This window comes from Garra rufa, chromosome 21 (assembly GCF_049309525.1).
Source record: "Garra rufa chromosome 21, GarRuf1.0, whole genome shotgun sequence".
NCBI classification, from domain to species: Eukaryota; Metazoa; Chordata; class Actinopteri; order Cypriniformes; family Cyprinidae; genus Garra; species Garra rufa.
The window spans coordinates 19,743,715-19,756,017 of NC_133381.1; the positions used below are offsets into that span (position 1 = coordinate 19,743,715).

At 41.2% G+C, this 12,303-nt stretch overlaps 1 protein-coding gene across 1 annotated transcript in view; it reads left to right on the top strand.

Annotated features, from left to right (window-relative positions):
- Positions 1–270: 270 nt before the first annotated feature.
- rlf (RLF zinc finger) overlaps positions 271–12,303 on the top strand; it is a 13,551-nt gene continuing 1,518 nt past the window's right edge. The window contains exons 1-8 of the mRNA XM_073826564.1: positions 271–453; positions 5,796–5,950; positions 6,140–6,221; positions 6,371–6,506; positions 6,979–7,181; positions 7,273–7,409; positions 7,555–7,696; positions 7,789–12,299. Of these exons, the coding sequence (XP_073682665.1) occupies positions 271–453; positions 5,796–5,950; positions 6,140–6,221; positions 6,371–6,506; positions 6,979–7,181; positions 7,273–7,409; positions 7,555–7,696; positions 7,789–12,299 (5,549 nt within the window). The remainder of the gene's footprint in view (positions 454–5,795; positions 5,951–6,139; positions 6,222–6,370; positions 6,507–6,978; positions 7,182–7,272; positions 7,410–7,554; positions 7,697–7,788; positions 12,300–12,303) is intronic.

Sequence of the window (12,303 nt, forward strand, 5' to 3'; positions counted from 1 at the left end):
TTATCTTTTGCTTATTCTTGAGAATCACCCTGAAAAGAAAATAGTCAATTTCATGCCATCCTTTGTCATAAAGTAAATATAAAAAAATATATAAATATATAAATCCACCAGTATTTGTGCAAAATAAATATGAAAAGCAGGGGGGGTCAACGTGTTGTGTGAAAGTGCACGTTGCAGGGGGAGTCCCTCTCTTCAATTCCACCTGGAGCAGGAGGCCCTAAACCATCACATGACTGCATGTGTGCGTACGCGCCGTGGATGCCAGTGAACATGGCGGATGAGAACGCAGAAGCGGAGCTCGACTGGAGCGGCCGACAGAGCCTGCTGCTCGACGAGGACACATTTTTCGCCATGGAGGGTCTGCAAGCCACCTTTCAGCAACTCGAAGCCGAGCTTAGGCAGCAAGACGTTTCAGAGGAATTGTCCACGGAGTACTGCAATAACTTCTGCCAGGTACGCGCTGCCGAAAACGCTGCCTGCATGCGAATTGTTTATATGCAACGTTTCAGAGCTGTGGTGGCTCGCGTTAGCTGTCCGTGATGCAAGTTGTGGCTGCAACCAACCATGCGTGCGTGGATGTTATCGCAACGAGTGGGCCGTGTAGTGACCCATGCAAACGCAAAACTACCACAACCCAATTGTTTTGGCATGCACGCCCAATAACCAGTACATTTAGAGACACTGCAAGCTTTAAGTTGGCAGTTTCACGTAGCAAGCTATGTTTGGTTGTGGTAGCTAGCTGGTACTGTATGTAGCGTGTTGCACGGCTTCCCCTTGCCCTCAGTATGCGGCGGATATGAGCTTGTGTTTAAAATTGTGTGTCTGTGTCTGTAAAATCATATATTTGAGATTTGACTCAAACGGCCTGCTTGGAACGGCATTGCTGTGTTTTATTAGAACAGGTATATCTTAAACAGGGGGTCCAGCATGTTAGTGGGGTGGGGCTCGGTTGTGTTTATCTCATGCATGTACTCGGTCTCTACTAACTTTGATGCCCCTCTGTCACGTGTCACTTCTTATCAACCTTGGGAGTGTTTGCGTACTTGAGTCCAAACTCAGACCCATTTTAAGAGACCCAGTTCTTTTCGCATTCGCACTTAGATCTATTTTTAGTTATGATTGGTTTTAGTTTCTATTCACACTGTGTTGTTTTTGTGGAACCGGCCCACTTGAGTATCATTGTTGTATAGTATTGATGATGAATAGACCTGTTTTCAATGTAAGAGTAATTGTGCTACCTGTCAAAGTTGACTGCGAGTGAACAGTACTTGTTTGTTCAGTAAAATTGTTAAAGCATTATTATATATTTAATTCAACTACACACATTATGTGTAGAGGCAAGTTTCAGTTTTGTTTTGACAAACTAAAGTTAATAGGTGGTAAAGATATGTATTAGCAGTATTAATTAAAATATTAGCCTAATATTTCACATACCTGACCGGAAATGATGTTGTCAAACACAAATGTTGTTAAGATTGTTGCCCTGGAAATCCTGGTTCTATTTGGCCAACCACAAACGCCTTTTGTTCCCCAGACAGTTTATTTGCACTCTTCTTCTTGATTTGTTATAACTTTTGGCAGTATGTAGTACTCCAAATGTTTTTCCTGGTCTGACCGATTAGTACAGCCCAAAACAAGACAATAATTCATTATTTTCAGCAGAAATAATCAGCAAAATATGTGAGTTTTGTTCTGTTCAGTGGCATTGTTTACACTCAGTGCTGGCAATATGGCCAATTGATGACATGTCATGAAGACACTCTTTTAGAATGATTTCTAAAGGATCATGGGACACTGAAGACTGAGGTAATGGCTGCTGAAAAATCAGCTTAGCTAAAAAAAAAAAAAAAACTGTTTATAGCTTAGCTATAAATTTTATGACCCAAAGCTTTTTAAAGGAACACTCCACTTTTTTTGGAAATAGGCTCATTCTCCAACTCCCCCCGAGTTAATAAGTTGATTTTTACCGTTTTGAAATCCATTCAGCCGTTCTCCTGTTCTGGCGATATCACTTTTAGCATAGCTTAGCATAGATCATTGAATCCTATTAGACCAGTAGCATCACGTTCAAAAATGACCAACGAGATTTCATATTTGTTGTATTTAAAACTTGACTTTTCTGTAGTTGTATCGTGTACTAAGACCGGTGGAAATGCAAAGCTGCGAGTTTCTAGGCTGATAAGATTAGGAACTACACTTCCATTCTGGCGTAATAGTCAAGGAAGTTTGCTGCCGTAATATGGCCGAAGCAGGCAGAGTATTATCAGAAATGAGTTCCCAGCTAGTTTAGCATTTGCACACGTGCTGCGTGGTATTACTGCTCCTGCTTAAGCCTTATTACGGCAGCAAACTTCCTTGACTATTACGCCGGAATGGGAGTGTAGTTCCTAATCTTATCAGCCTAGAAAATTGAAGCTTTGCATTTCCACCGGTCTTAGTACATGATATAACTACAGAAGAGTCAAGTTTTAAATAGGACAAAAATCAAAACTCGTTGGTCATTTTTGAACGCGATGCTATTGGTCTAATAGGATTCAATGATCTATGCTAAGCTATGCTAAAAGTGATATCGCCAGAACAGGAGAATGGCTGAATGGATTTCAAAACGATAAAACTTAACTTATTAACTCGGGGGGAGTTGGAGAATGAGCCTATTTCCAACAAAAGTGGAGTGTTCCTTTAAGAGTAGTGTATATGCCTCTTGTATATGCCTCTGTCATATTCATTGAAGCCCCACCATGTGTCATTAATATTGTACAGTAACAGCAAAATTGTTTGGTGTAATGCAAATGTGAACTTAAGTGAACCGAGAGAGTGCACTGTGTTCCAGTTTGTGTTATAAACAAACCATACTACCAACCAAACTGGCCTTATTTCATTTTCATTTTAAAGTGGTCTTTGAAAGTTTGCAAGGTTTGCATGTATGTGACTCTGGACCACAAATCAGTCAGAAAGCTGTAAGCTGAATAAATATGCTTTTGATTGATGTATGGTTTGTTGGCTAAAAATAGGCTGGAATCTGAGGGTGCAACAAAATCTAAATATTGAGTAAATCGCCTTTAAAGTTGTCCAAATTAAGTTTGTAGCAATGGATATTACTTAACAAAAAAAAGTTTTGATATATTTACAGTAGGAAACTTACAAAATATTTTCATGGAACATGATCTTTACTTAATGTTCTAATGATTTTTGGCATAAAAGAAAAAAATGTAAGCCATACAATGTAGTGTTGGCTATTGCTACAAATATACCTGTGCTACTTATGACTGGTTTTGTGGTCCAGGGTCACATATATCATAATTCGATCTGAACTGCTTTCAGACTCCAGAAATGAACTTCGTTTAACACAAATGATTTGGTCTGATATGTTTATGATCCCTATATAAATTCTAAAAAGAAGTTAAATTTAGTCAAGAATGTGAAGTGAGGGGCCCTCATTTCAGTTTGTATAGAAATGTTTTGAAATGCAACTTGGTTAAAATTGTGCATTGCACACATGCCTTTTAAGGTGATTTGATTGTTGAAGATTAATAACCGGCATTTGTTGACAACACTGTCAATCATGCAAATACATTTTGTAAATGTGACCATAACCCCATAAAGCTAATCTTTCATTGTTGGTGCTGCACTTGTAATTTGGTCATAACAAGCACATTAACAGCATCCCATTGGGAACCTAAAGGCCCCATTTAGGTTTAACAGACTACATTTGAAACCTGTTTCCTCAGCATCAGTGTTGCTGTGGTAACCACTCATGCCTGACTCAATCCTGACAGATGTCACATGCCACACCCTATCTGTTTGCCTTAGAAGATATTTAACATTTTCCTAAACAAATTTGTAATAATCTGTTTTCTCTTTTCATGTGAGCATCATACATCCTTTTTTTTTTGAATGAATGAAAACATAACCCATGGGCAGATGTTTGTGAAGCGGAAAGGAGTGATAAGATTTCACCGGAACAGCCATGTTTTGGTTGAAAACAAGCTGGAACAAGTTGGTCGCTTGCTGTGAATCTTGAACTGATACTCATATATCTTAGTTTCACGGTTCACTTCTGTAACCTTTGGAAAAGGCTTGTTTTAATGCAGGCTGATGGTTAACAACGACAGTAGTTTGAACCCAATGAGGTATAAGCCTAGGTGTATTCTGTATATTTTGACATTAGCAGAATAAATATCTAACCACTAGGAGTTTTTCTTTACTCAAGATAATGAGAGTCTCAGAAGGAAGCACCCAGTTGCTCTGGGGTGGATCTGGTTAACAGGGCTATGCCCAGTTACCCAGAGGAAGCTTTTCTAATCTTAGTGTTATAGGTTAAATATGGCATGACATTTCCTCTCTTAGTCTCTATAATAAGATATCTGCTGGGATTTACCATCCTAGAGGCTTGCAGTTTGTGACAGGGGAGTTTGAATGTGTCTATGAAGAACAAGGTGGTTATCTGGAGTTGCTCTGTGCTCTAGGTACATCTGCTTCCATCCCTAAGGTCCAATCAGAGCGCTTCAGCACAGATGGAGTGGGGTGGAAGTGATGTATCAGGGATTTCTCCTCACATCCTCCCTTGTGTGGACCTGTAGGTTAGTGTGTTAAAGCCAGGCTCTCAAAAGACCCTTGTCGGCTCTCTGCAGAAGTCATGCCTCATCCACCTTTGTCTTGTTTCTTGAGCATAATACACTTCTGCTCAGAAGTTTGGGGTTGAAGTCTCTTATGCTCACTAAAGCTGCAATTATTTGATCAAAAAGGCAGTAAAACAGTAATGTGAATGAATATTAATACAGTTTACAGTGTACAGCTGTATTTTCACCAGCTTAAAATGTTTTTTAGTCAGTTATTTCTATCTTTTGCTATAGTGTGTCAATAGGAAATGCCAGTTTACATTTCCAAACATTAATTTTACCATTAATTGTAATAATGCAGTGAGATTTTTGTTTGCACAAGGAGTCTGACAACAGCCAGTGCTCCACACAGAGATCTGATCTCATCATCATCCAGTGTGTCTAGAATGATATGAAGAAACAGAACAAACTGAGACAGACTAAATCCAGAAGAACGGTGGCTTCGTCTCCGAAATGCTTCAAGAGACCTACCTGCAGTGCTACCTGAAAAATGATGTGCAAGTGCACCTATAGCGAAAAAGCTGCTTTAAATGCAAAGGATAGTCACACCAAGTGTTGATTTAATTGAGGTAATATAACTTAATTGATAAAGAAAATGTGATTTTGACAGCGTTCTCATTTTACAGCATTTTTACACAAGTGCCTAAAACTTTTAACAGTACTTTAGCTTTGCAGGCAGGTTTCTTGAAGCATCTTGGAGACATTGCCACAGTTCTTCTGCATTTAATTTGTCTCAGTTTGTTCTGTTTCTTTGCTACAGCAAAAGATAATAACTGACTTAAAACCATTTTTAGCTGGTGAAAATACTAGTGTTCTAATCATTTTGGACAACACTGTATATGTAAAAATTTAACTTGCGTCCTGTCATGGCAAAGATGAACTCTGTCCCAGTCTTCAAAGTCATATTATTCTTTAGAAATCATACTAATCTTCAGAGTTGGTGGTTAAGAAACATTTCTTCTTATCAATATTGCAAACAGTTGTGCTGCTTAATATTTTTGTGGAAACCCTGACAGTTCTATGATGAATAGAACATTCAAGGAAGCAGACTTGAAATCTTTTGTAACATTTTAAATCTCTCTCTATTTATATTTAAATAAAAGCGCAGGAGATCAAACCTGTGTGGTGTTAAAATAGCTTATTTAATGATTTTGTTCATGTCACTTATTCTTGTAGGCTCTAATGCATTACGCTGGGAGTAGAAATTCAGTGGAACACGGATTGCCTCTTTTGGAGGTCTACTGTCTGTCAATCAACTGTTTTGCTGCTGCCAGGCCACATCTCACAGGCGACTCCCCCAATGTTGCCCTTGTGCTCAAAAGACTTGCATTGTAAGTGCTATTTTTAGGAAGCCAGTGTGTAAATGTATAACATTAATATCCATAATTTATGTCTGTTAGTATTTTATTCTTTCACAAACATTTAGAAACAATTTTAAATCCTGTCCATTGTTTGCTGGTTCACCTGATAATATAGTATTAAAACCATTTTTCCCCCCCAAATGTTGTGATCATCTGCAGGAGTTGCCTTGAATTGTTGTTATCAGTGCCTCAAAATGAAATACCTTTGGAAGCATGGCTGCAGTTCCATGGTTCAGTTCAGGTAAGATCAAATAATTTGGTTTCAGAGATAGATCCAAAGTTTACTTTTTACAGAACAAAAGAGGCTAAATTAAATTCTGGATGCTAAAAGAATTCTTATTGTGGAGTTTAGGGGAAGCTTTTTTAAGAGTTTTTTTTATATATGTACAGGCGGGCCATGAGGCCATGCTGCAGTATGGCAGTACAGATTTGCATGCCCTGCTGAACATCACGGGTGAAGGTGGAGCTTGGAATAATCCTGTCCTGGTCGCACTTCTCACCGGCCAGTCAACTGATCCAGATGAAGGTGAGGAACACCACATTAAAGGAGAAGTTCACTTCCAGAATGAAAATTTCTGGAAATTTAAGATGTTCATGTCCTCCTTTCTTCAGTCGAAAAGAAATGAAGGTTTTAGAGGAATTCATTCCAGGACTTTTCTCCATATAGTGGACTTCAATGGTGGCCACCCGGTTAAAGGTCCAAATTGCAGTTTCAGTGTAGCTTCAAAGGGCTCTACACGATCCCAGCGGAGAAATAAGGGTCTTATCTAGATAAATGTAAACAAACTCAGCATGTCACTCCTTTCATATAGAGAGTGATTGAACCATTTGTTATTTGTTTATTCATCTATTTGGACAAGCTGACATTTTATTTCACAATATTATGTCTGCAGTTTTGCTAGATAACGTATGTGATATCTAAAGTCAGACCTTAGGGCAGTGTTGATATCTAGTTAAACACATTCAGCTGTACTTATCATTGTCCTCCTCTGGAACAGTGAATGCCTATCTTGCTTTGGAGGGAGAAGGTTTCATGGAAATGCGGATCAAACACCTGGAGAAAGTAGGGGAGGTAGAGAAAGCGCTGATCCTCAACAAAGCCTGTGCTAACTGCAGCCTCCTGCCTAACCAATCTACTTTTCGCCAAACCTTTGTCACCCAGTTGTGCCAGCTGCTGCCTAGTGAGGAAGCTATTTTAGAGGTAAACTACCCAGGTTTCTTTTAATGATTGACTCATGATCAAACATGATATGCTTTGTTAATAAACTAAATTGTTTCCCTATGTCTTTTAGATTTCAAGAATAGATGCAAAAGATGTCCTGGACATTATATGCAACATGGATGCTGAGGGAGAAGAGAGTACGGCCTTCATCCTGTGCACCACATATTTTACACAGCAGCTACAGCAAGACAACTTGGACTGTTCCTGGTGAGGACCTGACTTTGTACTTGTATTTAGCTTTGTTTACTTGTGAACGGATCACTGGAGATGATGCTACCAGATGTAAATGAGATCTAGATTTCCATGAGAATGCCATCTCTAATGAAGTTTCCGTTTTCCTGTGGTTTGTCAGGGAGTTAACCCTGCTTTGGAGCAAACTGCAAAGAAGAATTGATGTGTCCCTTGAATCATTTATTGAACGGTGCCTCCAGTTCGCAGCCATTGCCAGGACTATCTACCATCTCCTATTTCTCATTCGTGTGATTCAGACTGAGGTGAATAGACCTGTTTCTACCCTTGTTATTTAGTTATTTCTTTTAATGTATGCTAAGCTGTTCCTGACTTTCTGTCTTGTTGTATTTTTCAGGCAATGCACCTTGGCCTCGCAGTTTCAACTGAGCTGTGTGTGAAGGCTCTTCGGCTTCCAAACCAAGATGTTGATGCAAAAACAATGATCTGCAAAGCTGTTGCCTGTCTCCTACCCGAAGATCTGGAGGTTATACGCGCTTGCCAGCTCACAGAATTCCTCTTATGTCCTGCTCAGGAAGCCTTTGACGTCCTTGAGGAGCTCTACACACGCCCTGATCAAAAATACGACGAGGAAAATGCCATTATTCCAAATTCCCTGCGTTGCGAGCTGCTACTTTCTCTCAAAGGACATTGGCCCTTTGATCCTGAATTCTGGGACTGGAAAACATTGAAGCGCTACTGCGCTCAGTTGCTGGGGCTGGAACCCGAGGAAGAAGTAGAGGACGAAGCAGTACCAGAGGAGCTGTGTAATGTTGGAGCAGTTTTGAATGAAGAGGCTGGGAAGGAGGAAGAAGGTCAATGTCAGATTAATGAGTTTAGCAGCACTGAGCAAGAACAGACAGTGGAAAAAACTGAAAGCGAGAAGGGGCAAAAAGTCTCAAAGAAAAAAGACTCGGAGGATGTCTCTAAGAAATCTGACAAGCATGAGAAAAATAAATTTGTCTGTCAGATATGCCATAAAGAAGTGGTTGAGACACGAATCTGTCACCATGCCAGAAAACACTTAGAAGATGATGTGTGGACATGCCCTGTGTGTCTACAAAAGTTTAAAAGTAGAAAAGACTTTGAGCCACACTCCAAAAAACACATTCAGATTTCTGCAGAGGGTCACTGGAAAAAGAAAAAAGTGAAGAAGAAGGTGGACCCGAAAGAGTATTTCAAAGAAGAGAGTTCTGATGAGTTGGAGCCAGGTCAAATCCCTTTAGACCCTTCTCTTGCCATGTACTATCAGTCCACCCATGACCCTGTTGTATTAGAACATATATTAGAGAAAGCTGCCAGTGTGCCTGAAAAGCAAGTAGACAATGACTTTATTACATTTGACTACATTAAAACACACTATAAGTTACAGAACCGGGATGTTTACCAGTGTCCAGCCAGTAATTGCTCAAAGAATTTTAAACTTTTCAAATATTTGGGTGTGCACATCAAAAATGAACATGATGGTGAAGATCCTAATCTAAAACATTATCTGGAAATGAAAGACCGCCGGGAGAAGTGCACTTTCTGCCGGAAGACCTTCATGACTGCCTTTCACCATCGCCAGCACCGTTGGATGCATTATGGAGATCATCCCTACATGTGTGTGGTCACAGGATGCGGTGCCCGTTTTGACACCACCAATGAACTTATAGCACATAAGCATAGTCATGGGTTCCGTTTGTCCTACGGCTGTGAGCTGAAAGGCTGCAGTTTCTCCTATTGTGACCTCGGGCAGCTATACCACCATGAGGCGCAGCACTTCCGCGATGCCGCTTACACTTGCACCAGCCCAGACTGCAAAAACTTTTTCTACTCTCGCAAAGAGTTTCTTCAGCACTTGGAAACCCATGACATCGCCTTCACCGAGAAAGACTTTGAGACACAGAGAAAAATGAAAAGGAAACTCTTGTTTCCAGTTGTGGAAAGCTCTGCATTGAAGGTGGAAGTGGAAAATGGCGCCCAAAAAGGTTCAAGCTCTTCACAGCTCTCGGCCAACAGTGAATCTAAGGTCTCGTTGACATGTGTTGCCGTCTGCTTTGATGGTAAAAAGTTTACGTGTGGCTTAAACAAGTGTGGAAGGACATATACTACCGCAAGAGAACTTCAGAAGCACTTGAGAATTGCTCATCCAGACAATTTTAATGAGGAGGATCAATTATGCAAGAAGAAAGTACAAACAAAGCATTCTAAGACTCAAGCCAATGAATTGCATAAAAGTGGTCAGGATAACCCTCTAAGAAGGTTGTCTACAGAGGAATCTAATCATGAAAAGGCTCCCTCACCTGCTCCTGTGTCTATAGACTGTGACCCAACTCTTTCGAGTGTGGAACTTGGTGCAACTCTAACCGAGATCATGCTTGGATTGAGTCAACTAAGCCTTAATTCTCCCAGCACCAGATATGCTACACGCAATTCACAGAGCACTTGCTCGCCTACCTTAAAAGCAAGGTCACCTGCCAAAGCAGCGAACAACAAAAATGAGGTGAGACCTCATGTGTCGAGTAGTGATTCAAAGAAGCTGCCAAGCAAGCCAGAATCACCACAAAAACGTGACAACGTTAAAGACTCTGAAAAGGAGCAACTGCAAAGCGAGCCCTCAACCAAGCCTTATGCATGCGAAGCCAAAAGCTGCCACTACCAGAGCGTTACCAGTAGATCTTTAATGCTGCACTACATTAAGATTCATGGTTACTCTGAAGAGAAAGTTAAACAGATGGAGGTGTTTCAGTCTCAAACATTTAAGCCTTCCAAAACACCTGACAGCACTGAAAATTCTATCTCGGAGGACGATCAACCACACAGCGAGTTCCTTGTGCAGGCCACAACGAAACCTTACACTTGTGAAGCTACATGTTGCCGTTACCAGAGCGTTACTAGTCGTGCTTTAATGCAGCACTATATTAAGATTCACGCTTACACTGAGGAAGAGGTGAAAGAGATGGAGGTGTTTCAGTCGCAAACGTTCAAGCCTTTCAAGTGCCATCTCTGCTCTAAGAGCTACAAAAACAAAAAGGCATTGAGGATCCACTATATACATATGCATCACATAAATAAATCTGTTGTTCAGCAAATGAGCTGCTCATTTAAAAAGAGGCTAGATGATAAAGCACTGGTGGTGTCGTCATCTAAGGTGAGGAACAGGAAGAAGTCAATGTCTTTAAAGGTGGATGATGTTAAAACCCAAAGACGAGAAAAGCACCTGTGGCAGCAGAAATGTCAAAAACAAGATTATCGGTTGTGGAAGAGCAAGCTTAGTAGGAAAAATGGACAAGCTAAAGCTGAGGAGAAAAGCAAAGGCCCTTCTCAAACTGATGCTGATGTAAATCATTCAAATGTTGATGTTAGGGGAAGTCGCCGCTTGGTGGCGAAAGGGAATCTTAGCTACATCTTCACAAAATACAATAAACCCTTTCATTGTGTGCATAAGAACTGCAATGCTGCCTTCAACAATCAGAATGCACTCGTTGGCCACCTTCAATTGGTGCATCACTATAACCGCTCACAGTTGTGCTTCCCATGTGAACACAAAGGATGCGATAAGCAGTTTAACAACTTGTCCAGTCTTACCAAACACTACCGTAGAGAGCACAACTTCAACAGAAAGAAAATTCCATCATCAAAAATGCCCTGCAAGTCTAAGAGCATACCAAAAAGACAGATGGCTTCATCAGAGGAGCCCATACCGAGGTTTAAGTGTACCTATGCTAACTGCAACGAGTCGTACCATCTCAACAGCAGCCTCTTGCGTCACACAAGTCAGTTTCACCAGAACCAGACTCCAGCTGCTACATCTGCGAACAAAGAGTTTAAGTCTAGCTTTAAAAAGCATGTTTTCTATAGGCACTGTGACCCATCAGATTCCCTTGTTGTGCGTCTCCAGAGTACGCCTAAAAAAGATGAGTCAAATAGTGGATGCCAAACGAAGTTAATCATCTCACCTTCTTCCCAGTCGTCGAAAGATTCCCAAAAGCTGCCTCTCAAGCAACCCTTGAGGTGTTGCCTGAAAGATCAGGAAATTTCTTGCTCTGAGGAGAACTTTGAGTCAATTGAAGAAACTGCAGAGGAGGAGCTGGACGAAGTCCCCAAGACGCCAAAAATCAAACTCAAATCTAGAAAAGGATTTGACTTGATTGTCTTCCGAACGCATGAGGAGGCTTTGCAGATGTGCCAGGACCGCTGCTTTCCCGTGGCCTTCCCTTGCATGGTACAGAATTGTGACTCCGTAGTCATGAGCATGCATAGTTTGAATCGGCATTACATTAGGGTTCACAAATTCAAACGCAAACAGTTGACTGACAACAAGGACAAGTTATGTTACACTGCTGAAAAGTTAGAGGAGATTATACAAAAGAAATCCGCTGTGTCTGCTATACCTGACTTGACAAGAATTCCAAACGGCGTCCTCAAAATGGAGTACCAGTCCGAGCCCGCGACCCCAGGTGGCCCGTCGCTACCAATGAGCCTCCATTCGATCAAAACTGAATCAAAGGCGCCGGAAGTGATTGAGTTCTCAGGGGAGCCTCTCCCCGATAGAAAATTGCTCATTGCTGCTGAGGATTTGCTCTATGGCTCCCCAAAGTCAAGTGGGCACCCTGAAGAGTCTGCTTCCGAGGAGAGTCCCAGGCACAAAGACAGGTCAGAGTCGGAGTTAACCACACCTCCTCTTATACGCCCTCCGCCACTTGACCTCTCTCCACCCTCTACCCTCAGAATCGCTGTTGATGAAAGTTCATTTGAAGCCTCTGCTAAAGACAGTAAATCTATTAACATTCCTTCTGCTGTTTCCATATCAGTTCCCACTCCAACTCGGCAGCCCCTCAGACGGAAGAATGAGCTCTCTGAACCAGCACCACCGCTCCCTCTTTCGCCA